The sequence below is a fragment of the Fusarium redolens genome, assembly GCF_020744475.1.
Source record: "Fusarium redolens strain MPI-CAGE-AT-0023 chromosome Unknown BKA55scaffold_24, whole genome shotgun sequence".
Taxonomy (NCBI): domain Eukaryota; kingdom Fungi; phylum Ascomycota; class Sordariomycetes; order Hypocreales; family Nectriaceae; genus Fusarium; species Fusarium redolens.
In genome coordinates, this window is record NW_025763687.1 from 137,404 (window position 1) to 163,246 (window position 25,843).

Below are 25,843 nucleotides of genomic sequence, written 5' to 3' on the forward strand. Positions count from 1 at the left end.
TCAAAATAAGATGAGACGCATCGGGGTGGAAAATCCGCTGTTCGCTTATAAATCACGTTATCAATACAATCCTCTTCTTTAACACAACACTCAATTGCAACGCTACCAAATAAATGATACCACTATAGGAATTCATCTTTAGACTCTGGTGATTCTCTATTTATCTTATATACCAGTACTATCTACCTTTTCCTTGCGGAGCCTATATGTCGCCTAAGCCCCCTTTCTAAAACACGCATACTACCCCTTGTTCTAACTTAGGGTAGTTTATCAAAAACTGACAGAATATTAAGGAATGACAGTTAAACATCCAGATAACAATTAAAATCAAAAGCGATACATCGTGCTAATCTAAACCCCCTCTTCAAGCCAATCCGAAGGCCAACGCAATTCCATGGAATCACAAGCCCATTAACAGAACTGTCTGCCGTTCTGATCCTGCACCATGAAGCCAGACACGCCAAACTTGTCGGGGATCGTTCCCGCCGCGTCCAGGAAAGTCAACGGTGCGGGGGCTCCAGCCTGCGGGTTATTCGCAGCCTGCAATAGATTAAAGCCCTTGCTGTTCGCCAAGTCGTACTTAAGCGTAACGTCAGTCGGCAGATTGGGACTGCTGTACAGAGTGCACGACCGCTTGCCACCATCCTCCGGCATGAATGTATGCTTCCACACCCAGTTTGTGCACTTATTGGGTTCCTCTAAACACTTGGCGGCACAGTCGCAGGCGGTCTTGAAGCCATCCTTGAAGAAGAAGTGTTGCTCCGTGACGACGCCTGTCATATCGATACCCCGGTAGTACCGGACGCAGCCGCCGTCACGATTGGGAGCCTGAAGGTTGGGGAAGCGGTCTTTGGTGATCTTGCCCTTGCAGATTGCCCAGTCTGAGTAGCGGTCAAAGTCTGGGAAGATGTTGCTGTCTGGGTTGTCGCAAAGAGTGGAGTTGAGGGGAGCCGCCAAGGCAGCGGAGGCGAGGAGGGCAGAGATGGCAGCAGTGGTGAAATGCATTTTATCGAGAGGCTTAAGTTGTCGAGCGAAGATAGATGTGGTTGAGTTGATTTGTTTTGTTAAGCAAGTGATTGATAGTAGCGATGCTGGTGAGAATTGGGACTTTTGCTAGGACCTTGATGATCGTTATATACACTTCTGAATTGACAGATAAATGTTACTGGAGTATTTTTATCTGAAGAACGTCACTTACACCTCTAGCAACAATATGATAACTAGACCCGGAGACCCCACAATCCGACTATATGAGACCTGTGCGGCTGTGACCTGGCCTATCACAGAGAGAGGATGTCATTGACAAGAGACCCCAGACATACTAGTTAGCGCAGATTCTTGATAGAGGAGACATATATTTCAATTAAGCTATGCTCTTCTTGGAATGGCCTGGTGTGACTCAACCCTTCTGCGGCTTTGCCCTGCTGTTAACAGTCTGATGGCTTGGCAGTACACCCTCTTCAATACTCGATAGGGCTGTATAGCATCGATGTGGCTCAGTATTGAAACCCCTAAAAATAGCGACCGAGGTTCTAGATCTCAAGCCACGGCGCCTTCTCACAATGGGGATTCAGACACATCCACGTCAGCCCAGAATGATTGCGTCACTATGAATTATTCTACTTAGAGTTTCGGAACAACAGGAATTTGGAGCGCTGAAAGCCTCATTAGTGAGGCCAATCTGATCGCCCCAGTATCCACTATACCGCTTAGTGCGACGTAGTCAATCCATCTATACTGTGATATTTCTCCGACTTGGCTGCTATCCTCGGGGGGCCCTTTTCCTGCTCTAGAGAGAGCTTTCGCTCGTGCCCATGATTCTCTTGACAATTTTGCGCGCCTGGCCATCCAAGTCTTGGGCATTATCACCGACTTCTCCTGTGTCTAGAAGCAGCTTAACAGTAGACTGATGTCCTCTCGCCGCACCACACAAGGTGCAACGCTACGATCTATGTAAATGCTGGGGCAATTTGTGTCTGTTTCGCATCTTTGGCTTCCCTGCACAACGAAGCGAGCCGTTGTGCTGAACGGACTTTTTCACCATTTCGTGGTTACTTCTTCTTTTTCTTCTTCTTTTTCTTCTTCTTTTCTTTTCTTTTTTTTTTTTGATGATTTATAATCCCAAGAAACATAACTCAATCAACACCAAGATGACCCATTTGGTCTTCTTATTCGCTAAAGCGCTTTAGTATAGGCTGTGCAGCCGATGCAAACCATTCGATCAACTAAGCTCAACAGGATTCGGGGGGAAAATTGCACAGCTATTTTACCATTCTACATCCCAATTGCTTGGAGCCGACTCTTCTCGCGCTCAACAATCCAGTACCATTCCAGCAGCGCTACTCACCTAAACCTGTAAGGATATGATTTGAAGAGGGGTATCGATTCTTGCGTTATTCACTTTCTACCGCAATAAAGGCCAGTAGTGGAGATCTTGCAAAGCACGATCAGAATGAATAATAAGTGGGGACGTGGCGTGCACGGGCCATGATTTCATGTATCAGGGCACAATACCAAAGGGCACGGACCATCAAATCGTGTAGCAGGACCTGATACGCGGGGTAATTGGTGCAGTAGGGTTATCACAGGGATGACCAGCCAATGGGATTGCAAAACGTCCACTTTCAGTGAAAGTGGGAGGATCAATAGAGATGTAGGTTCCACAATGCGCACGGCCAACGATGTCCCGGGGTAATTGTGTCAAGATGTCTTCCTCCTGCCTTGCAGCGCTCGATCATACATCTCCTTCGCCTCCACAAGCTTGCCTTGCTTTGCATAGAGATTCCCCAGGTTGTTGACTGTATTCAGAGTCGATGTGTGATCGCGTCCAAGTGTTTTCTCTTTGCCTTGTAGTGCTCGGTCATACATCTCCTTCGCCTCCACAAGCTTGCCTTGATCTACATAGAGGAGCCCCAGGTTATTAACTGTGTTCAAAGTTGATGTGTGATCGCATCCAAGTGTCTTCTCGTATCCTTGTAGTGCTCGATCATACACCTCTTTCGCCTCCACAAGCTTGCCTTGATCTGCATAGAGATCCCCCAGGTAGTGTATCGCGCTTATCACGCAATTACTAGTAGTATCTTTGTTCAACTCAAATACATATTTGCGCATCCACAACGAACAGCACTCCGCATGTGGGAGAAGTCTTCGCTGCAGAGTCCAATACTCCTCTTTCTCACGGGCTGGTACGGAGTGGCCGATCAGCATAAGCGCCAGGCGCGCAAACTCCTTTTTGTGCTGGTCGTCATCCAGATTTGACACCCATCGGTGGACCACTGGGTGTATGGTGTAGCTTCCTTTTGGTTCTGTCCGGGTTTGAACCATTGAAAAGCGGAGTAGCAGGCTCATTGCTTTTCTAAAACGGGTCACATCATGTGCCATGTCAAGCAACCATGTAGGCCACTGCTTTTGAAAAGGCGGAGCCACGGTCGCTTGCAAGATTCCATGCCAGAAATGCTTATTATCTAGAAATGCCCACAGTCGTAATATGTTCACCGAGTCGTTACTCTGGGTCTTGATTGTGTGGAGAGATACCGCCCATGTAGTGGCGATACTTCCTTGCTGATAGTCTGTCACGGGATTGTCGTCAGAGTTCATAAGCTTTGTCCACTGTTCGTTATAAATACGATTGTATGATGTAACATCTATGCCTGTCTCACGCATGTATGATGCTGCTTGTGCCAGAGCCAGAGGCAGGCCTTGTAGCAGCTCAAGCAAAGTCTCATAAGCCGGGTCCGAATCTGCGATCTTAGTTAGCGATAAGGGGTACGTTGTTTATAGATGTGTTAGTACTTGTGTAGATACTCACCCAGTTCTTCCCCATACCATCTTTCTAGAATGGCCTTACTAAGGTCTCGATTAACATTTGTTAAATGTTTCGGCTTACCCAGCTGCTGAAGTCGTGATAATCGGGTCGTCACCAGCATTGAACCATGATCCCCAGGTAAATATTGTCGAAGGTCATACGCTCCTGTTGCGCCGCCCTGTTGATAGTCTTGATCAACGTTGTCAAAGATTAGTAGCCAGCGGGTATTATCTGGCCGAGCGAGCCACTCCATCACATCGGCCACCGCAGCGTCGAAGTCATCTTTGCTGGAGAGTCCCACGTCGGAATTGCGGCTCGTCCTCCTCAGTTCAGGGATTCGGATGGCACACTTGGCAAGACTTTGCCTAAGCTGGTCTTCAGACCGTCCATCTAGCCAGAAGACCGCGCTGAAACTAGCTTTATGGCGACGAGCAAAGTCGATGGATAACTGCGTCTTACCGATACCGCCCAGTCCATACAGAATGCACACCTTCCGCCGTTCGGTGGGGCACCGCTCGGGCAGCAGGTACTGTTCGAGCGTGGCCCTATCGGATGGACTATCGATAAAGTTATCTGATGCAGGCATACCTTGTAGGCTAAAGGGTACTTGGAAGGAATTGTGAGCTTCAACAAGTTGGAGTCAGCGATTTCATGCCAGATAGATAGATTGTGTAAGTACGAAACAGTAAGCGAACACCAAACTATCCAGGACTTATTCGAAGAGGTGCTTAACTAGCACACCGAATGTGGCCCCAGATGAGCAGGAGTTGCTCTCGAAACGATGAACCTGACTTACGAGCATTAGGCGCGCTGACGACAGGTAGCACAGTTAGAACCGTAAGCAACTCCCTTGCGTATGCGGCGGCGGCAGCGGCAGCATATCTCTGCCATTCCTTGTTCTTATGAGAGTCTGAGTAGTCACAGATTCCCCGGATCGGTAAGCAAGGAAGTATATCCATCAGGCCAGCAGCCTCCATCTCGAAACATATGACGCCTAGTTGTCGAGCAATCCTATCGCGTTGCGTAGCACTTCGCATAACTTGGTTTCCTGAAGCGATCCCACCGTAATAGATGAGCGGATCGTATGTGCTCCGCCAACTTCGCGATACTAGCTTCGAATGGTCGCATTCGTTGCAGCCAGGTGTTACGGTGAATATATGATCATACGTTGAGAGGAAGAGGCAATCCGCGGAGCTCGGACGACCGTATCCAGCTAGTCCTTCGAACCTGTCTCTCAGAATGCTCGGAACCTGTCCAACGTTTCGTTCGTGTTTAGCTTGCAAGGAGGACACAGCTGTGCTCAGTAGCTGATCTGGGATCTTCGGGGTCGCAGTATGTTGTATTTGTCCGTCTCCGATAACTTTTCCGAGATCATACTGCGTCACAAATGTTCCGACAACGACGTCCCCTAAACGTATATCGGCTGGGCCTGGCGCTCCGCCTCCAATTCCCACCATCAAGCCCAGGCGGATCGAGGAGAAGGTACGAACCAGGTTTGCCACCACATTCGACGCGTTATTTGTTCCATATCGGGCTTTGGGCAAGCACGCAATAACGATGTTGTGGTTCTCTATGCTGCCGAGCTTATAGGTGTTGGTATCGTTCATAAGGCGTGGCAAATTTTTATGAACTTCGTCCAGCATGGCCTGGGCTGCGGCCATCTCTATAGGTAGCGCGCAAATCCAGGCGATGGTGTACTGATCGCGCGAGAGGAGCGGCCAGTCTCGCGACCAACGAATATCATCGTCCGGGTCATGATGTGCGAGCTTTCGTCGTTTTTGAGGTTGAGGAGAGCTCGTTTCGGCAAGGTGCTGGTACCGAGATTGTCTCCCCTCCATCACGCCGAGGATCCATCTGGTTACGGCTAAAACGGGCGGTTCCTCTTTATGTGTAGCAGTCGGTCTCGAAAAATGTGGTCGGGTGGTTGAAGTGAACGGCGTGCAATGAAAGGCGGTGATTGTCATAGGGATACGTGGTTGGAAACAGCAGAAAGAAAAAGGTAGGGGTGGTTGAACGTGCATTAGACACCTCATTTATGGTGTCCCTGTCAGGCTCTCACATGCACTGCTGCCGCTAATTGTGGCTGCCACCGCGCTCGTTTAGCAGTTAACCTGACTGGCTCGTGATTCCCCACCGTAGGGGTAAGTGCAGCCAGCCACGCCAAGTGGCAGAGCAATGGAGCACAAAACCACTATTAGCAGCCAATTGCCTCGTTGCCCCGCTTATCATTCTTTTTTATTTTCTTCGATTATACAAAGGCGGTAAAGGAGAGGTACGATATATGTATATATTCGAAAGTCGACTTACGGATGACAAAGTTATCGTAGTATAATGGAATGACTACAATTCATATTCTTTCCAGTCGGTCGCTAATGCTCACAATCTCTCCTCCCCAGATCGTATTAAATGGGGCATCTCCCCCCACCCAACCTCTAGATAGGACTACTAAGTAAGTATATGCTGTTTCATATTGTCCTCGATCTAGTCCATCCACAAATTATCACCTGGCAGACCGGATCTGACCCTATTCTCAGCTGTCGTATAAAGATAAACACAGACATTAAGGAGATTGGCGGGGACGTTGCCCAGGGCTACAGACGCTAACACTTTGAATGGAGAGTTGTCTACCCTGAGGTGATCTTTGCAGTCCAGCTGATTAGCCCTGAACCAACCAAGATATATGGGAAAATACATGCACGTTTAGGACTCAAAGCAAAACCGCATTTGGTATACATAATAGCTGCTTCCGGCAAATTGTAATAAAGACTGAGCCTCTCGAGCTTCTGCAGCTTTGCTGGGGGTAAAGTGGGATGGCTACATGGCTCATGAACAGAGGCGCGGGTCATTGTGACTAAGCATATATAAATATAATAGACAGGATGGAATGACGGAGATGGAGTAGATGTTATACGAAGATGATAAACATGTGAGTTTCAGTAGACGATAGTAATGAATGTTGTTGATTAGGTCTGGAGTAGTTAAGTTCTTGAACTCGATAAGGGTCAGCCGACGGAAACGCGTCGCGTTTCGTGTTTTAGGTTTTCTAATTTCGTTAGTGCGGTACGAGAAACGCAGTGCGTTTCCACCGGGGGAAATATGGCGCGAAAATACTAGACGGTGATTGGTCAAAAACAGGAAACGCAATGCGTTTCTGCTGATAATTCTTGAGTAGGCCGTTGCTGACTTGTAGTTAGGAAAAGTGGTTCAAATACTTGGATGGTTCACATGCTTATCATGTACGTTATATTATCTACTATTTATAGGTTTTAACCCCACCTTTTCTTTATAAACAAGTAGATTTTAGGAATCACATTACCAACTTCCCCGCTTCTCCTCCACCTGCGTCATTTATTCAAGTCCTGCTCCATCTTATCAGCTTGTGTCAGTCTTTCCTTGAGGACGCTGACTATGGCCAGCGGCAGATTGCAAACAACAGTGGAGCCAGCGCTTCCAGCATCTGTGCCATCTTTGTCTTTTCACTGCTTTCCCAACCTGCCCGTTGAGCTAAGGCTAAGAATCTGGCGCTACTCTTTCGTTCCCCGTTGCGTCGAAATTCACGCCCGCAGATCGCATTACGCCGATGACTTTCAACATGGCGGTGTGCCAAAATGGCAAAGCCGTTGTAACAACCCTGTTGCGCTGTCAGTCAGTTCCGAGGCGAGATCTGCCGCATTGGACTTTTATCCTGTCAAGTTCCCCCTTGCGACTGTTGCGCCATATGAGCATGCTGGCGATAGTATAAACGACTTGAATCGTGTGTTATACATTAAACCTGCGGTCGATACCGTCGTTGTACTCAGCGATCTGGATTATCGCAGAATATCACGACTATTCACTGACTTGCGTCTTGGTGATCCGGAGGGAAAAGGTTTGCAGAGATTGGCTGTCAGCGCCAGCTGGACGTATCATCAAGGAGCTGGCGACACGATCAGAATGCTTATTAAACATATGTTCCCCGAGCTGGTTGAGATGACTGTGTTTATGTATGATGAAAAAATGCCCCCTACCGATTGGACTGGCGGAGTGTGCGCGCTGGAAGATTGCAGCCAGACAGACTACTATAAACGGTATGCAATGGGAAGAGGCCAACAGATGAGGGATGGTGATAAATGGATGGTGATTGGGAAGAAAGAGTTAAGAGTGATGGAGCTCACTTTCAGACATGGATGGTAGTGGAATTATTCTTCGAGGCAACTTCAGTTAGAGGGTTAAATATATAATAAATCTAGCGTGGTAACAACCTAGGTTTCATTAGCTTTAAGGGATGAGATAGGACAGGTCTACTTACTTTTCCAATATATCGAACACCCACCAGGATGCCATCTTCATCCACAAACTCAGACTCATCCCCAAAATCTATAGTCATCATCAAGACATGTCAAGCATGTCTCCACGATCTCGGCGTAATTGATTCCAGTCCGCCGAGGTAGCTTGGTCCGCGCTAGCATCACTAAATGCTGCTTCAGAGATTCTAATGGTTTATGGTAGCGCAAGAAACGGAATGGGTTCAATCGTATCCGATGGGTACCGTAAATCACGTAGTTCGTCCTGATCACGGAGAATATTCGGGATTTGTTTTATCTTCTTTACCAGATCTTGTCGATGCTCTGGCTGTATATCGCGACGTCGTGTTTTCAAGTGCGTAGCAACCTCATCAGTTACAGAGGCAAAGCAACAAACCTGGCACACAAGAAGGTGGTAAGTAGAGAGAAGAACGTAGGGATAAATCGCACTTCATGGTTCAGATTGCAAGTTTGAAGCCGTCATAGTGATCTTCATAGTGACTTAGTCACTGATAGTAAGATTTGAATTACAAGTGTGCTTCGATTAATAATAAAATAATTTAGTAGTATGAAATACCCATAGCACTTTACGCGAAATGACGCGTCGCGTTTTGGGATACACCCCTGTTCTGATCAGCACTACTATTCCTGTATACAGGATAAAGTCAAATCAACTCTACACCCTGGCAATAATCAACCCTACTAGGTTTAAAGTGGGTCAATAAAATCAACTCTAGTAGAGTTGATTTGGTCATTAGTTACTAGGGTAATGCATCACCCGCTGCCACATTTCTACCCACTTTTCCTTATACCTTTCTCCTTTCCTTCTCACGTTCTGCTTCAAGGCCTTGGCTCCTTGCTCTGAGATCCCCTTCGCTCCTCGCGGTGCAGGTTCCTTGGCGTTTACTTTCGTCGAGGCTGTTGCATAGTGCTCTAAGGTCTTCCTCCACTTATTTTTCTGCATTAGATACATACTGGAAAAGCGATATAGCTCTGATTGGAGTGCAGTCAACACTCCTACAATGACAGGGAATCGGTTCGTGGCGAATCCTTGGGTCAATTTTCTCATCGCTCTTCTGGAGAGGCCTTGGAGGCTCTTTCATGGTACATCAAAATCGGAATTAGGACCACTGTTTTCAGACGTCATTCAGATGTTTCTTAAAGCAGGTGCTAGTTTGGAGTCAAGGTTCCCAGTTGTAGTCCAAGTGAGAAGTTTTAGTAGCTCTCTAAGAATTGGTTTGGCAAATCAGCTCACTTCTTTACTAATATCTCCCCCCCCCCCCCCCCCCCCCCTGGCGTCGCAGTACGTCCTCTTCGAGATGAACGCAAAAGCAGCTGTTGATTTTCTCATGGGGAATTATTATCATCAGGAACCAAAAGTCAGTCCTAAGACTCAACAATCCTTCTCTACTACAAAACGATATATAAAGGCTCTGGCGACAGGACGCGTCGCATTTCACTCTGAGCCCCTGTCTTAATCAGCGCCTCCATTTCTATTTATGTAAAAGTATAAAATCAACTCTACATCCTGGCAATAATCAACCCTACCAGATTTAAAGTGGGTCAATAAAAACAACTCTACTAGAGTTGATTTGGTCATTAATTACTAGGGCAGAGGCGAGGATGCGCATGATATGATTCATCCCACTCCCGAAACTTATCAGGTACCGGTATGTAAGGAGCTGCGCTCCTCTCGGATACATGTAACTTAGAAGTAATAACAAGACAATCAACCCTTTTACTTCAACATACCAGTGGTAATTGGTACAGTAGGCCCAGAGTTGCGGTGAAGGACGTGATCCGTACGTAAATCGTCACAACTGCCAACATAAACCAATCAGGTTATTATTTACTTCGCTGGCCCGCCTCGAGCAGCAGCGTGACAACTGCCTCGTGCCCATATTCGGTAGCCGCCTGTAGCGGCGTCCGACCACGGTTGTCCTTGGCCTCGATGTTGGCGCCTTTCTCGAGCAGCAGCTTGACGACGGCGTCCCGCCCGTTCTTAGCGGCGCACGATAGCGGCGTCGAACCAAAGTCGTCCTTGGCCTCGATGTCGGCGCCCTCCTCGAGCAGCAGCTTGACGACCGCCTCGTGCCCCTCCCTGGCGGCCCACGACAGTGGCGTCTGACCATGCTCGCTGTCTTTCGCCTCGATCTTCGCATCCTTGTCTAGAAGTAGCTTGACAGCCGCATGAAGGCCATAATATGACGCTATCATGAGATCCGTAAAATACTTGGTAGTCATCATACCTGTAGTTTTCCAATAAATTCCAAACCATGCCGAGTAGCTATTCGAATCAGGATTACAAATTCTCAGGGCGAGAGGTATAATGGCGGCGCCATTGATGACACAAGCCTCGCGGAAGTGAGTGCCCCAAGTTTGGGCCGAGTATTCTAAAAAGGTATATCTATCGAAAGAGTGACCGGCTTTTCCATTCAAATCTGTCGGTAGACTAACGTTAGAGTTAAAGAAGTTCAAATAGAGCACGCAGAGCTCCGCAAGAACGGTGTGTGCCTCTTGGATAGTGATGGAGTGATGCCAGTGCAGCTCTGACGAAACAGTTGTGGGCGATGCCAAATCTACGAGGAGAAACTCGCGAGCTGTTTGGTGAATGAAATAAATATTGCCTTGATGGATTGAGACGAACAATCCACACCAAGATCTGAGACGCATCTTGAAGTCCTCGTCATCCTCCAAGTCGAGGTCGTGAATAGACTGCGATTTGTAGTCAATATTCACGGCAACGTTCATTTCTGAGAGGGTTAATGGCCGGCTCGCTGCCAAGATAATACTCAAGACTTTCCGAACCATCGGATCATCCTTAGTCTTATTAAGAATTTGCTCATACGCCTCGTTGATACTCCTCGGAAGTGTTGCAACAGCGGACTCGACCCCCTTTAGTGTCTTTTTAAAGTCGTCTTTCTCCAAGTAGTCGAACACAAGGTATACCCAGAGATATGTGCGGTGGGTAGTCTCCTGTAGTCTTTTCTCTAGGTGGCTCTTGATTTGGGTTGAGAAGCGCTTCTCAATCGCCAGCTGATTGGTCCGGCGCGTAATGACGTGATTTACCTCCTGGCTAATCGTTTCTGACTCTTCCTCTCCTGGTATATGGATATTTGGAAAAGCGTCCAATAGGACGCGGAATTTGGACACAATCTGGTCATACGGGCGGCATGTTAGAAGATACTTCAACTTGCCATAGCCCAACTGGTCGCTGCGGAATTGGCTCTCCACATTCCGCATGAGGTCCGTAAATTCCGACTCAGCACATTCGTCCAGGGCATCAAGGACCATGATTACAGGTCCTGCCTGGGGATCTTTTATAGTGTTTCGTAGAACCTTCCAGAGCGAGTCTGTAGAGTTAATCAAACCTTGCCCATCCTTACGGAATTGTGGCATAGCATGTTCAATCAAACATGACTTTTGAGAGAAGAGTTGATGAAGCAGTGCGCAAAGCGCTTGCCGGACAGTGTTCTGATCTTGGTCTTTGAAGAAGAAGTAGCAGATAGTTGTCGATCGTGGCAGGCCGTGGTCGATCAGGTACTTGGCCAGTACCGACTTTCCGCAGCCAGGATCCGCCGTGACTAGCAGGGGACCAGAGTCCTGTTTCAACCACCTCTGGAAGTGTTCGTGCTTGAGGAACCATAGGCACGTGCCCTCAACCCTTTCTTCCACTCGGTCTTTATACCACTCATACGTGGCGTCCTTGCCGCTGGTTGTGAGGCGGAACAATTGGTGACACCTCTCTTCTTCTTTAGACAGCCTCTCCTTGGCTAGGTCTTTCTGGACTTGGAGCTGCTCCTTTGCAATGTCCCGGTGCTCTTCTGCAGTTTCTTGAAGGCCTGTGGATAGAATTAGTATGCATTGATAGTATGATTTTGAACTTTTGAATTACCGGATAGAATATCGCCTAACTTCTTCTCAGCCTCAACCCTATTAGGCGGGGTCTGGCGCAGAAGATCTTTCGCATAAGCAGCTGCCACCATGGCCGCGAAGCCCTGCCACTCCTTGTTCTTATGAGAATCAGAGTAGTCGCATATACCGCGTATAACCAGACATGGGAAGTGGTTCATCAGGCCTGCCGCCTCCATCTCGAAGCAGAGGACGCCCATTTCCGCCGCCAACTTGTCCCGCACAAGCGCATCCTTCATCAGTTGATTGGCACTAGCTATTAGTCCGTAGTGGATGGCTGGGTTTTCGTCTTCTTCATCCCGTTCGGCCCGGGCCAGTAGATGGAATGGATCGTCGCCGCACACCACACTACAGCCTTCGGACGAGTTTGGAGGATGTGTGATGGCAGCTCGGTACAGTCTGTCGCTATTGGCAGGTGGGCGGGAGTACTTCTTTCGCTTTTTAATCTTCTTCAATGCCATGTCCACGTCCTCATTAAGCCGGTGGCCCTTCAATTCGTACCTACCCTTAAGGGCACTGACTGCTGTCCGCAGCACCATCGGCGGTTGGTCTAAGACTTGTGTTTCTTGGAAAGACTGATTCTGGATTGTCTTGCCAAAATCATATTGGAACACCCCGCCTTTCCCGCCATCACGGCTGCTGACCACAATGTCGCCGAGACGTATGTCATGATGTGGACTTGGCGCACCACCACCAATACCGACTAGGAGTCCGATGCGGATATTCGGGAAGCTGCCAAGCATGTCTCTTGCTACGGCCGCGGCAACGGCCGTACCGTACTCCCCGTCGGGCAAGACGGCAATCACAATATTATGACTTCCGATCCTGCCCAAGGCATAATTGTTATTATCGTTCTGGGCCACTTCTCGAGGGCCCTCGTGTTCTTCGTCGAGGAAAGCCTGGGCAGCGACAGACTCGATAGTGAGGGCGCAGATCCAGCCAACTGTGTAGTCCTGGGGGTTCGCCATGATTTGCGATATGATGCCAGGAGAAAGCAAGGTACTGATTAAGGTAAATTGGTCGACCATACGACAAACAATGGTTCTGAAACCGGAGATGTAGAATGCAAAATTGTCAAAAAGTAAACCAGAGACAAAGTGACAGAAATTTTGAACAGGCAGAAGAGCAGGCTCTCACCAGGCTGCATGAATGAGGGGGTGGCGTAAATTAGACGCCTCTCTTCGCAGTGTTGCCGCAAGCTGAGCATGCTCAACGCGTGATTGGCGATAGGCGTCCATGCCAACACCATAGCCTCTTTATATAACGGCCGAATACGAGGGCTGAAACCCAATCGGCAGGGGCTCCAGCGCAAAAGTGGCGTACTCAATGCTACTTGTTGCAATCAGGTTGACCAACTAGCATGCCCTGATCGTTGGTTTTGAGCAGCAAGAGAGCCTATATGGGACACGCGTTCAGACGCGTCGGTAACGCATAGAGTAGCGATTGTAGTCGCTATAAAAATCGATGCATGGAAATCGGTCGGAGATAGACGCATACGTGAGAATGAACAAGGGGTAGGCGACAATTTGGGGTACACGACAATTAAGAATAGAAGAGTAGGGTTAGAAGGACCGAGCTCCGTCGTAGGCTTGAGCGCCATGGCCTGACGAATCAGTTCTAAAAAGAATTAACAATAATTGTTGGCTAGATCTCACATTTGTCGCGACAGACATTGATAAAATCGGAGCCAGAACTTGACGCGCTGCTATTAAAGTGTTGTCTTGCCTGAACGTGTAACCAAGAACCAATCAGAAATCCAAGTCAACCCCTGTCAAAATCGAGTTGACCCCAACGCTAGTCCATTTTTCGAAATTCAAGTCTACCCCTTGTCAAAAATCAATTCTACCCCCTGTAAAGTGGGGTAAATTAAATCAATTGTACAACAATTGATTTTGGACTGTAGGACTAGGCTTTAGGCTTCGACGCGTGTCCAAAGCCTCGGCAGAGATGGTTGACATGATTGCAACCCAGGACTTGATTTGAAGCTAGAGCAGAAAAATCCGTGCCTGTAATGTAAACAATTGAACGAAAACTCGAATTGCTTATTGACCTGCTCTTCTGGTTAACTGTCAGCATTCCCACTCTGGAGGGCAATCAACGAGTATCTACTCTCCCTCTCGGCTTAGCGGTTCTTGATTAATGCGCTGGGCTTGATGTAAGTATGAGTCTCACAGCGGCTCAGCAATTTGGGCTCGGGCACTCTACAACGTGTGTATGCAGCTACAGTAGGGGCAAGGTATTTAGGCAGCCGTCTGGGGATGTCTGGCATTCATGCTGCCGCATGGAACAGATCAGGTCAGCCTTGCGCTATTAACCATTTGTCCGAAATTCGCCTGCCAGCCACTTAGTCATTCAGTGCGGAAGAGGGTGATATTTCACCGCCATGACGTTTTTAGTCACCACCTAAAGTCGATGGATGGGCCGATCAGCACTAAAGTAGGCAGAGAACAAGACCGATGTCATTCGTTTGCGAGAAAAAAGGGCTAGGGGAATTGCTAGCTACGCAAGCACACAAACTAGCATAAATGGGACTTGGGCAAGCGCTGGTTGATCCAAGCTTCAAATGATAAGCAGTGAATACCGTAAGGCTTGCCTAATCTGTCCCGGCAATAGTATCTCACCGACAAGGTCCACGCAACGGGCGTCACCGGGCTCGGCCACTGCTCGGGGTAAATTAGGAATAATATGGTGACATACAATTGTTTCTAGAAACATATATAAATAGGCACCCTTCTCTTCCTCTTCCTTATGTTTCTCAGGTTATTGCACTCTTTCGCATTACTATTTAATCTATATTATTGAACTCTATCTATCATGCCAGAGGAACTGTCCCAGTCTAAAATCCCCAAAACCCTTGAAGAGTTCAAGGGATCTGAGAATCGACTTTGCTTGTATATATAATAAATAATTCAAACTTACCCTGTTCTGTCCTTTTGGGATGTTTCCTCGGGCCGAATTAGGCATTTCCAACGAGTAGTTTGCTATACTTTTGGCCATTATCTGCCGCCACGAGACATGCCCCTTTGCTGTTGCTCCTAATCCTGCCCAATTCTCCTACTACGCTATTCATAAACGCTGCTGTATTCTAAATGAGCTTCAGGAATTGGCCCTACTTAGTAGTCCATCTACCTCCTTCAACGAAAACATGGGGCTGGAATGCACAAATTTTTATCTTAATCCCATTAGTATATTACGGAGAAACTGGAGTTCGTCGGCTACCCTATGTCATGCTAGCGCCCTTTCATTTCCCACCAAAAATCATTCGTCGGTTGCCAAACTACGCGAGGGATAATAATCTCTGGTAAGCAGAATTCCCAGTTCAAAAAAAACAGGGCAGGAGGGATAGAAACTTTATATTCAGTTCTTTGCATCTTTAGGGTATTATATGTGTCATATTTTTTCTCAACTAACTATCTGCATCATATTTCCCCATGTATCTTCCTTGCTAACTGTTTAGATCTAGATTTTCGTCAAGTCCATATTCCTGAAAGATTGTTTGCAAGGCAACCAGTTGTTGGAAACTGCCGTTCGCTACCAATACATACCACCAATGTTGAAATTCCAACGAACAACAATATCCCGGGCAGAGTTTCATGAGATGCGTCGCTTTGCTGACTATTAATACCAGCAATGCGAGGCCACGGTCGACTTTTGCTACGTCGTTGATATGCTTCCAAGCATACCCCTTGGCATGGTAATTTGGGCCCTCTAATGACCGGTGTTTTCGTAACCACTCTTTCTAATACTGGACATCTTTCTCCTCGAGTTCTGACAGTCCGCGACGCCCACTTGCGAACTCGAGGAGCTTCTCGACTACTAAGTCCCACAGATGATTGATAGCCCGTCTATCAACAACGTCGAAGCTTGAGCGCATCCTGGATTGGTTCAAAGCGGCGATGTGCCGGTCGGACTGAGTTTGCTTCTAATAACGTTAGAACAATTGCGTAATGGTTGAGGAAGGTCTATTATCTGACTTGAGGTTCGAGGCTTGCTTAGGGACTCCAGCAACACGACTAACTCTCGATAGTTAGCGTAGAGTAATCAATGCTAAGGGGTAGGATTATTCTTTTGTGTTTTCTTCATACTCTAGTACTCTTCATCGTTTGCTCTGTCGCAAACCTGGTATTTATCATTCTGTTGTTCTGTTGTAAAATACAGGATAATTTGTGCAAGAGAATGAAAATACGGTGGTGGTAGTACAATCTTCTATCGTGAAACCATTTGTTCCCGTGAAAAACAATATAGGAAGCTAGACGAAAATAAAAATACGGTGATGGTAGTACAGTATTACGTTGTGAAACCTTCTTCTTTTCGTCTCGGGTTGCACGATACAGGTAGTAGGCGAGGGCAAAAGCTTAATGGCGTCTTAGACAATGAAACATCTTGCTTTTGTCACACATCGCACAATATGTTAGTAAAACTTTGGAAAATCTCATAAAATAAACGGTGTCTACTAACCAAATTCCCCCATATGGCTTTTCACTTGAATTAAATACAATTCTTATCAATCTCTTCCAATTATTTCCCGTTTATAAGTGGCATAGCTCAGGGCGATTAACTCTGTTATCAATGCGATATAGTATGGATAGTAAGTCCTCCCTTAAAGTTTCCGGCGGGCAAGGATTGTGTGTTCTGCTTGAGGTTCTACCTGGTCCATTGTATTCTTCGCTCTATACGAAGACCGTTGTGAGGCTATTGTATGACATGGTTTGGAGTCAGGTGAGAAAAAAAAAGGCTCAGTATGATTGTACAAATTGGTGGTTGGCGACAAGACACTGGTTATCGTGTAGTACATAGAGATTAAATTGTCATCGTGCTACCTTGTATCTTTACCTGGAGTTGCGCAATGACAAAGTAGAATTTTAGAGAATTTCTCATAAAGAGCGGTGTGAACTACATATCATGGCCTGTGTGACTAATTCTTAGTGATTTCATATAATTACTTGCAATCGATAGTTGGCGTGCCTTGGGATTATTAAGCAACATGGCAAGGGGTGCAATTCGATTGGATGTTATTAGTTCGTCGGTTGCGGCGAAGGAACAAACCAGGGAATGAGACGGTTTGCCACGCAGTTTTAATCAAAAACTCTGCTGGGACGTCCAAAACACTGTCCCTATTTCAGTGAAAAAGGATTTTCACAAGGGTATGATCTAATGAAAGGTGGCGAATTTCCTCTTTTACTGAAAATGGAATGGACAATAGGGATGTAGTTGACCAACTAGCATTCCTTGATCGTTAGTTTTGAGCAGCGTGAGAGCCTTTATGTGGCACGCGTTTAGAGGAGCCGGTAACACGTAAAGTAGCGATTGTACGTAGTCGCTATGGAAGTCGATGCATGGAAATCGGTCGGAGATAGACGCATACGTGAGAACAAACAGTGGGTAGGCGACAAGCACAATGTATTTGTATCTTTTGGAACCAACGAACAATATGGTCGCATGTACGACATTTCAGTCCGTCTGATTTCGGTGGTATAAGATGCGGAATAGGTTCAAGCGTACAAGTTGGATATTGTAAGTCGCGTAGGTCGGCTTGACTACGCAGAATATTCGTAATTTGCCGTATCCTTTCTACCAGTCATTGTTGATGCTCTGGCTTTATATCACGGTGTCGTGATTGTAAGTGAGTGGCCACTTCATCGGCTATAAAGGCAAATCTACATACTTGGCTCACGAGGAGGCGGCATGAAGAGAGAACATATGGATAAAATGAACTGCATGGTTCAGGCCTTGTAGGGGAGTCCATCACCACGGTTTGACTACTAATTGCGTAGTCTCGGCAAAAGTCCACGGCCCAATTAATGCCAACGCCATTCAGTATGTTAAAGTTAGTAATTCACGCGACGCGTCCTGTCGTTTTCTGCGCTAACCCCGGTTTCAATCAGCTTAATGACTTCTGTATAACTATGGAACAATGTAAATCAACTCTACACCCTGGCATTAATCAACCCTACAAGGTTTAAAGTGGGTCTGTAAAATCAACTCTAGTAGAGTTGATTTAGTCATTAGCTACTAGGGCCTAGTTCCGTCATGTTTATTAAAAGAAAAATCAGATGGCAAAGCTTTGAAGGACATGTAAGTGTAAGTTAAGACTGACTCTGAGGTGCTTTACGCGATCAGCGCGTCGCGTGTCTTAGGAAGATATTAATGGGATTTGATTGGCTCACAAAAGTCAAATCTACCCTGTGTAATGTGGGGCAAATAATTCAAATCTACTACAATTGATATTGTCATTGACTACTAGGCTTTTTAATGTTGGCTATAGTTCACATTTGCAGTAATGTTGATGAACCTGAGCCAAAACTTTGCGCGCTGCATCATGGTGTCGCTGTACCGTGACGTGTAACCAAGCGCCAATCAGAAACTCAAACCTACTCCCCGGCTAGTGACTTTGGTAAATTCAATTCTACCCATGTACTGTGGGGCAAAACTGTAGGACTAGGCTTAGTCGACCGGGAATTTAAGCTTACCTGCCGTTTGGGTGTGGATGCTGATTAATTGAACCTCCTCCACTTCTGGGGCTTGATTTCTAAGCCTCAACATCCTCCGAACGACCTCAAATTCACCCGAGCTTAGTCGAAATATTCGACTGATCTATACCTGCTTACTTCGACGTGACTCGCAAATTCTAAGAAGTCGGAAGGAGACCTTAAGAAAATGTCACTCGCGGATGAATGACAGTCCGACTCAATGGCTTCATGCATCATGAACCGCTCGCGAGGCAGCAGATTGCATAGCTCAAACAGGGATGAGGCCGTAATGCGAAGGTAGCTATCGCCTGGACTGTAGTATAAAGAGATGGCAAGGTTCCGTAGCAGTCGTGAATCAACAAACATCTAGAATACCAACAAACACACTCAGCACTCATTGCTTATCACACTTGCAACGCTCAAAATGACCACTTCTCAATCTCTCACATTTCTCGGCCTCGGGAACATGGGTTCCGCCCTTGTACAAGCTCTTCTGAAGGCTTCTCACAAAGTGACGATCTGGAACCGCACGACAGCCCGACCTCAGGTCAGAGTCGCCGTTGAGGCGGGAGCTATCCTCGAAGCGGATGTCCAGAATGCTATCTCCAGGAACAACATCATTGCCATCTGTCTCCTCGACTACTCCAGCATCAAAAATGTATTGGCTGACATTCCGACCTCTGCCTTCGAGGGAAAGACCATTGTCAACCTGACCAACGGTACCCCGAAACAAGCACGGGAGATGGCAAACTGGGCCGCCTCCCACTCTGTCAAACAATACTTCGACGGAGCGGTCATGGTAACGCCTCAAATGATCGGAGGGCCCCAGTCATTCTTTGTCGTCAGTGGAGAAACCCCCGAAGCATTCAAGCCCATCGCCTCATTCCTTGAACCCCTCGGAAGGCCGGAGTATCTCGGCACAGCCATAGATGCTGCTGCTCGATACGACCTTGCTGCTCTGTCGTCCATGTATGGCATGTTTAGCGGAATGTTCGTCGCTATGGGACTTCTCAAAAAGGGACATGCGATAGTCGACGAGAAGCTTGAACCTGTTGTGTCAGGCAGCCTGAACCCGTTCCTAGGCGCATTGATATCGTATAATGGACTTATTGCTCGGTGCTGGGATGACAAGGCGTGGGATGATAACCTGGGGAATCCAATTGGAATGCAAGCACAGGCTTTAAGGAATATTCTGGAGGCTTGTCGTGATGATGGGATGGATGATGGGTTTCTGAAGAACTTGACGACGGCGATGGAGGGAGTGGTGAAGGACAGAGGAGAGAATGGCGGGATTGCCGTAATTGGAGAGTATCTCTTGAACGGACGGTTAACAAATGAGTAATGGCTGGTTACTGAGAGCATTTCAAACCTAACAATAAATCCACGATAACCTGCGACAGAGTTCATAGAAAACACCATACAAATAAAATATGGGTAATTAAAGGTAGGGGGCAGAGTTCATTAAAACAAGAGGGGTCAGAATTCATAGAGTTTTTTTAAGCCCAAATCCAGCCAAACTGGGTTCAATTGATAGCTCTAATAGAAATTTATAAATGAATTTGTAGTAGAGTCCATTTGAAATCGCACAAAAATTAAAAACACGCTAACATACATCATAAGCCTGGGTCCTACAAAAGTATGTGTCATGCTGGAAAATTTATTTAAGCTTACACCAGACTGAAAATAATTTTGTAAAAATTCAAACTGAGTCTGAAGGAGCTCAAACTTGAAAATTAGGTTAAAGAAACAGAATTATATATGATACAGTCTTTAACGTGCATGATAAGCGAGTGGTACAGATAAGCGACTGTCACAAAAATTCTTCATCCTTCATCATCACCATCTAATCAGCTAATTCTCAACCACTCAATATGTCACAACCTAATAATGAGGCTAGGATGCCTCTTGCTCCTCAGGAGCTTCAAAACAACCGGAAACTAAGTATCCGATGCGCCGCAAAGATGTATCAAGTTTATTACCGTACCTTGCAACGCCGCCAACACGGCACTCAATCACGGCGCGATATTATCCCTACATCTCGGAAACTCTCTAATCTAGAAAAAGAGATCTTAATTCACTTTATTATTGACCTAGATTTAAAAGGGTTTCCTCCGCGGTATTCTTTTATTAAAGAAATGGCTAATTGTCTCCTTGCTAATTGCGATGCGTTACCTATTGTCAAGCGCCAGGCTTATAACTTTATATTGAGGAGCAGAATAAAACCAAATCCCATGAGTCGCAACTGCCGGAGATCCCACAAAGCCTAAGAGGCTATCGACGTCAAATGAGAATACCAGGTTGAGTCTGAGGGGGCCGTTCGACGTGGAGGCCAGCCTGCTTGGGTTTGTCCTCAGAGTCTTGGGTTGCATAGCCGGTGAATAACGCTTGCCATTGATCCGGGGTAAGCTTCGTTGCATCGCTATCAGTTTCGGGGGCGAGAATGTATTCTTTATCAACTGTATAAGGCACGTCATGGGGGACTAATCCATTAATTCCGTAATGGTTATCTGGTCCCTCAGCTTCGATGTGCGCTGTCAGAGATTCTCGATGGCTTTGGGCGCTACAGCCATGTATACAAACAAGGAACTGCTGAATACAATTCTATGTGGTATATTCCACATCAGTGTTGGCATTATCATTAGCCAGATCTGCTGGCTCCTCGGTATAGATTTGTGGGCTTTGGGGTTGTCACCGATCTCCGCCTTCTTCACCAGAGTAGATGTCGACTACTTCCTCCCCATAACAGGGATCTGGCTCGATGGTACTGATGCTGGGATCATCAACTTCCTGACTAGAGATAGTAAAGTTGTCACAGGCAAAATTGCCGCTTTCTTCAATCTCCTCAGTGTCGCGTAATGAATTGTTCTCAAGTTCCGATAGCCCATTCTCTGCCACTGAACCAACTGCGGCTGGCAATAGTTCGCCCCGGTGGTTTGCCTTGGTAATATCATTTCTTGTTTTCTGGCGATTTCGGTAGTTTCGTGTACGAATTGCTTGTAGAAGGCGCCGACGTACCGTAGCGCTGTCCTGTTTTTTTGTGCCTACAAATCGAACCTTCATCACCCCGCACCTGACAAAACATTGGGTAAGACAGTTGAACTTTGCGAAGCTAGGAGAACTAGCCATGTTAGGAAATGTAACGCTTGATCGAGTCATTCCATCGCAATATACCATGACATGCCGCGACAGCAATATTAATTCAAAAAGGATAAAACTTCATTCTTCATGCTCTTTAGACCAGAGAACCATATAATAGAATTAAGTTTAGCCAAAAAATTGGTGGCGGTCTTGAAGACATAAGTCGCATTTGCCTACTGGAGTGGAGACATGTCAACACACCATCCGTTATGGGCTTAGGGAAAGCTGGGATTGAAGTGGGGTAGTGCAACGGTAATGCCAAATGATGGGAGCTGCTTATTGGTCCAGTTTATTTCCCCGTCGAACTACCCTTGTTCTGCATCGAAGCGAGATGTGGACTGAGCCTGTCAGATCGATCATCCAACTGGAAGTGTCGGATAAACTGTCAGCCTTGGTTGTTGGTCGATATCCTTGCAACACATTGGTTGAGACGAGAGAGAACAATGTAGTCGTTCGAAAGTCTGATTGGCCATCGTTCACGTGGCAAAAATCTCGCTGCGGTATTAAAATCTGGTTGCCTCGATATTTCTCTCGTGACGCATTACTCAAAGACGAGAGAGTCTAATCGACAAAATGGCAGCAAACAATGATGGACCTATCGTGGCACCCGACGAAGATGTTAGATCCCTTATTTTGTTCATGTGCCTCGACTGATATCTGATATAGGTCCAAGACGACCGCGACTCATCAATTGGAGATGTAAGATCTGTCTCTGGCTGTTATGTAGCGGGGAGAGAATGAGCTAACAAATAGTGGCAGGATGCGACATCATCGACAGCAAGTTTGAGCAGCTCAATCCTCGACTTTCGTCACGAAAACGGGAGAACATATCATGCATACAAGGATGGAAGTCAGTTACCGTCAACGACTCTTTTTCCTAGCTCGGAGTCCAATGCTAACCTTACCCACACAAAGAATATCATCTTCCCAACGATGAGCGTGAAAATGACAGGCTAGGTACAGTCCCGGTTGCGGTATGGCGGTAACGTTTATACTAAAGAAGTCCAGACTTGCAGCATAATTTATTCCTCCTCACTTTTGATAACAAACTTGGTCTTTCACCTCCAAACCTTCCTGATTCCAAGGTCAAGCGCGTCTTGGACTTGGGAACTGGAACGGGAATATGGGCAATAGACTTTGGTGACGACCATTCCGAAGCCGAGGTAGGATCAGTTAACCAAGGATTAAAAACTCGAAGCGAGGATTAGAAGCTGATACTTTTAGGTTATCGGCGTCGATCTATCTCCTATCCAGCCCAGTTTGTCAGCTTTGAATAACTATCGTTTCTCTTTATAGATGCTAATAATTAGCTAGCGTTCCGCCCAATGTTCGGTTCCTTATTGATGACATTCATGAGCAATGGGACTTTTCTGAGCCCTTCGATTATATACATAGCAGGATGATGAATTTCAGTATCCCCAATTGGCCAGAGTACTTGAACAAGATCTACCAGTAAGTTTAACCAGTACCTCAGTATTCTCTATAGTCTAACAACCTCAGAAACCTCGCTCCTGGGGGCTATGTCGAGATCCAAGAGATCGACGTGATGATGAAGTCTGACGACGGCACGCTTGGCGACGACAGTGCAATCATGAAGTGGAGTAACCTATTGAACGAGGCCTCTGTCAAGCTGCAACAAGCTTACAAAAAGATTGACGAGTTCAAAGACATGATGGCCGAAGCAGGGTTTACCGAAATCGTCGACATGCGTTTCAAATGGCCGACAAACCACTGGCCAAAGGATAAGAAGTATAAAGAGCTTGGAGTATGGAATAATGAGAATATTGCCATCGCTCTGGAGTCATTGACTATAGCACCATTTACGAGAGCCCATGGTTGGTCTGTTGAAGAGGTCCATACTTTTCTGTCTAGTGTGAGAAAAGATCTTAACAGCCCAAAGATACATGGGTATTGGCCAATGTAAGTGCATATGGTTATCCACTAGTTATATCGACTAATCAGCCGACAGCTGCTCCGTTTATGGAAGAAAGCCTTTAGTATGAGGGGGTATCCCATCATAATATTAGCAATAGGGTTGGGAAACATCAAGGAGGGCTAGAGAAACCTTGTTTCGTAACGGTGGACAGCGAGCTAGTAATTCACGCCTTACTAGCTTTATTACTCTTCTGATATATAGTCCTGAGGCCACATTATATAGGCTTAAAAGATATACTAAATAGCTTGGATTTATTAGTACCCTAATTAATAACTATTCTAATAGTAATTTCTATTGTAATCGCGGACGCGCTGTTGCGATCAGAGCCCCACTGAGAATGATCTACATTGTAATCCACAATGCCAAGGTCTATAAGGCTGCAAGGACGGGAAAAGGGCATTTGGTCAGACCAACGCCCGGGCCTCTTTCGAACGTTCGACAGTCGGGAACAAGTCCTGCAACCCTACAGCTAGCCACCTCAGCTCGACTACATTGGTTGAGAATATGGCGCACCCCCGCCACCATACACGAAGCAACTCGTCGGTATTCATAATGAGGCGAGACAGGAAGCTCCATTACAGCCAATACCTGCAATGCAGCAGAAGGCTTTTTCTTCGAGGGCGAATCCATAATACAGGTTCCTTCGTCAGGTCTTAGCTATCTTCGCGGAGCGGGCCGATCTGCCTAACAACAACTTGATGCTAACATAGTTTGCGGGGTAAAGCGTGTCGCGTCACAATTGAGGAAACATACGACAGCCAATGATTGCCCATTCGCTTGCCCTCACTGCCATGCCGTAATTATCCTCTCGCACCGCTAAGTGACTCGCCGAGCCGCTTTTGAGTTGCTCGGCTGCACTTGTCAGTCTGTCACAAGTGCCACTGAACGTCCGATGGCCCAGTGCTTCCATCGCTGTGTGGTCAGCTGCCCGCCATCAAGCCCTGTATGGTCAATCTGCTGAGGGGCTTTTATTGCTGCAGCCGGTCAAGCAAGCCGTTTTAGGGGTTTTGACAGGGTCTGCATCAAAAACGAAAACGGCCATAGACCCAGGCTATTTTCTTTTTCCTCGGAGAATGAATAAACTCTGTTATCCATCCCTTCAGTGGCCCTAAGGCCCACTACATGGTAAAGCCATGCTTTCGGAACGGGCTAAATGGCACTGGAGCAATGCTAACATAAGGTCATCATGCAGTATATTCTCGTCCATATTGAAATTGAGCCGACCAAGCCTCTTCCTACTTATTTGTAACGACAAGGGATTAGTACATTAAACAATATGATGTAAGCGAGGGAAGTCGCGCAGGCCGAGTAATTTTTGGATTCGGACCTAAATCCTAAGATCAAAGGAATGGTGCACGGCCTAGAAAAAATGGTATTGGGTGCCATTACCAGTGGTAATTGGTACAGTAGCACATTCCAACCAACGTGCACGGATAAAAAGGATGTAGTTTCATGAAGATAATGGAGACAGGGGGCTAGCGCACGGACGAAAAGTGAGTAATTTAGCAAATTACAAGCTGTCCTTGGTACAGTAGGCTTAACAGGCACTATTGAACACAAAGAATAGGTGAGAGGTTTGGGACGCATAGAGATGAAACAAAACAAAGTACTTACACAAATACATCAGTAAACCCCCTAAGGCCACAGATGTGGAGATTACTTGACTAAACAGACTTAGCGCGGGTACCTGCTGCGCTAGCTCAAAGAAGGATTAGTTTTGACCACGAAATTCTGATTGGCTCTGGGCTGGTGAAGCGACGACGAGGTCCACAACTAATACGAGCGATAACGTCACAACGAGAGCAGGAATGAAGATAAAAAGAGTTTTTATAATATCTAAATGACCTTGAGACTGGGTATAGTGTATGGAAAGTAGTTTTGGTCAGCTCCCTACGCCCATGTCTAGTCACCCTTTTCATGATGTCTATGGAGGTGAGCATGTGGCTAATTGTGGCGCCCTTACCCTGTCAACGCGTTGCGGGTGAACGCGTTCACGCGCAACTTGCGATCAGCATCTGCAGTAACGCAATATTGCAACCACTTCAACACGGCTCAACGCGCTGAATCACCGCAAAGTCAATTGTGACCAGCAGGGTTTTTGTTTCATTATCTCTGTTTTGCACAACAAGGTGTTTTGGACCTTATCGGAACTCGTCGCATACGCCAACGGACCAACTCCCTACAACTTTCTAGCTTTACGTTTCAAACTCGAGACGACGGTATGGCTGCTGTTACACGCTCCAAGAATCATGGCCCGGCTCGTCACCAAGAGCCAGTTGAAACTATGGCTTCTCCAGCC

At 46.6% G+C, this 25,843-nt stretch overlaps 9 protein-coding genes across 9 annotated transcripts; 4 read left to right on the forward strand and 5 right to left on the reverse strand.

Moving 5' to 3' along the window:
• Nucleotides 1-411: 411 nt before the first annotated feature.
• Nucleotides 412-1,005, reverse strand: BKA55DRAFT_526576 (uncharacterized protein; the record flags this gene model as incomplete). The annotated part of the gene is made up of 1 exon (XM_046188855.1): nucleotides 412-1,005. The coding sequence occupies one exon, from the start codon at nucleotides 1,003-1,005 to the stop codon at nucleotides 412-414; it is 594 nt and encodes a 197-aa protein (XP_046042706.1).
• A 1,695-nt stretch (nucleotides 1,006-2,700) lies between these two features.
• BKA55DRAFT_655124 (uncharacterized protein) lies at nucleotides 2,701-5,643 on the reverse strand (the record flags this gene model as incomplete). Its single annotated transcript, XM_046197409.1, has 3 exons — nucleotides 2,701-3,740; nucleotides 3,809-4,429; nucleotides 4,593-5,643. The coding sequence occupies 3 exons, from the start codon at nucleotides 5,641-5,643 to the stop codon at nucleotides 2,701-2,703; spliced, it is 2,712 nt and encodes a 903-aa protein (XP_046042707.1).
• A 1,570-nt stretch (nucleotides 5,644-7,213) lies between these two features.
• Nucleotides 7,214-7,978, forward strand: BKA55DRAFT_526861 (uncharacterized protein; the record flags this gene model as incomplete). Its single annotated transcript, XM_046188880.1, has 1 exon — nucleotides 7,214-7,978. The coding sequence occupies one exon, from the start codon at nucleotides 7,214-7,216 to the stop codon at nucleotides 7,976-7,978; it is 765 nt and encodes a 254-aa protein (XP_046042708.1).
• A 2,006-nt stretch (nucleotides 7,979-9,984) lies between these two features.
• BKA55DRAFT_483902 (uncharacterized protein) lies at nucleotides 9,985-12,968 on the reverse strand (the record flags this gene model as incomplete). Its single annotated transcript, XM_046186204.1, has 2 exons — nucleotides 9,985-11,930; nucleotides 11,984-12,968. Coding segments are annotated over 2 exons (2,931 nt in total), but the record flags the coding sequence as incomplete, so codon positions are not given.
• A 4,430-nt stretch (nucleotides 12,969-17,398) lies between these two features.
• Nucleotides 17,399-18,346, forward strand: BKA55DRAFT_526800 (uncharacterized protein; the record flags this gene model as incomplete). Its single annotated transcript, XM_046188874.1, has 6 exons — nucleotides 17,399-17,441; nucleotides 17,491-17,514; nucleotides 17,579-17,623; nucleotides 17,775-17,817; nucleotides 18,054-18,075; nucleotides 18,266-18,346. 6 exons carry the CDS (start codon nucleotides 17,399-17,401, stop codon nucleotides 18,344-18,346), a joined length of 258 nt encoding a protein of 85 aa, XP_046042710.1.
• Nucleotides 18,347-18,894: 548 nt separating this feature from the next.
• Nucleotides 18,895-19,812, forward strand: BKA55DRAFT_696806 (uncharacterized protein; the record flags this gene model as incomplete). The annotated part of the gene is made up of 1 exon (XM_046200303.1): nucleotides 18,895-19,812. One exon carries the CDS (start codon nucleotides 18,895-18,897, stop codon nucleotides 19,810-19,812), a length of 918 nt encoding a protein of 305 aa, XP_046042711.1.
• Nucleotides 19,813-21,051: 1,239 nt separating this feature from the next.
• On the reverse strand, nucleotides 21,052-21,702 carry BKA55DRAFT_209866 (uncharacterized protein). The gene is made up of 2 exons (XM_046185149.1): nucleotides 21,642-21,702; nucleotides 21,052-21,588 (listed from the first exon to the last, which is right to left on the reverse strand). Exons 1-2 carry the CDS (start codon nucleotides 21,647-21,649, stop codon nucleotides 21,159-21,161), a joined length of 438 nt encoding a protein of 145 aa, XP_046042712.1. The 5' UTR covers nucleotides 21,650-21,702; the 3' UTR covers nucleotides 21,052-21,158.
• A 422-nt stretch (nucleotides 21,703-22,124) lies between these two features.
• Nucleotides 22,125-23,816, forward strand: BKA55DRAFT_583766 (S-adenosyl-L-methionine-dependent methyltransferase). Its single transcript, XM_046194246.1, has 8 exons — nucleotides 22,125-22,226; nucleotides 22,275-22,307; nucleotides 22,368-22,458; nucleotides 22,524-22,565; nucleotides 22,617-22,771; nucleotides 22,833-22,870; nucleotides 22,923-23,060; nucleotides 23,109-23,816. The coding sequence occupies exons 1-8, from the start codon at nucleotides 22,182-22,184 to the stop codon at nucleotides 23,530-23,532; spliced, it is 966 nt and encodes a 321-aa protein (XP_046042713.1). The 5' UTR covers nucleotides 22,125-22,181; the 3' UTR covers nucleotides 23,533-23,816.
• A 210-nt stretch (nucleotides 23,817-24,026) lies between these two features.
• BKA55DRAFT_583768 (uncharacterized protein) lies at nucleotides 24,027-24,523 on the reverse strand. The gene is given in 3 exon segments (XM_046194247.1): nucleotides 24,027-24,468; nucleotides 24,481-24,483; nucleotides 24,500-24,523. The coding sequence occupies 1 exon segment, from the start codon at nucleotides 24,452-24,454 to the stop codon at nucleotides 24,278-24,280; it is 177 nt and encodes a 58-aa protein (XP_046042714.1). The 5' UTR covers nucleotides 24,455-24,468; nucleotides 24,481-24,483; nucleotides 24,500-24,523; the 3' UTR covers nucleotides 24,027-24,277.
• Between the last annotated feature and the right edge of the window lie 1,320 nt (nucleotides 24,524-25,843).

Coding starts and splice junctions, on each gene's coding strand:
- BKA55DRAFT_583768 (XM_046194247.1), bottom strand. CDS start 24,454: ATGGAAGCACTGGGCCATCGGACGTTCAGTGGCACTTGTGACAGACTG.
- BKA55DRAFT_583766 (XM_046194246.1), top strand. CDS start 22,182: ATGGCAGCAAACAATGATGGACCTATCGTGGCACCCGACGAAGAT. Junction 22,227..22,274: donor TCGTGGCACCCGACGAAGAT/GTTAGATCCCTT, acceptor TATCTGATATAG/GTCCAAGACGACCGCGACTC. Junction 22,459..22,523: donor TCATGCATACAAGGATGGAA/GTCAGTTACCGT, acceptor ACCCACACAAAG/AATATCATCTTCCCAACGAT.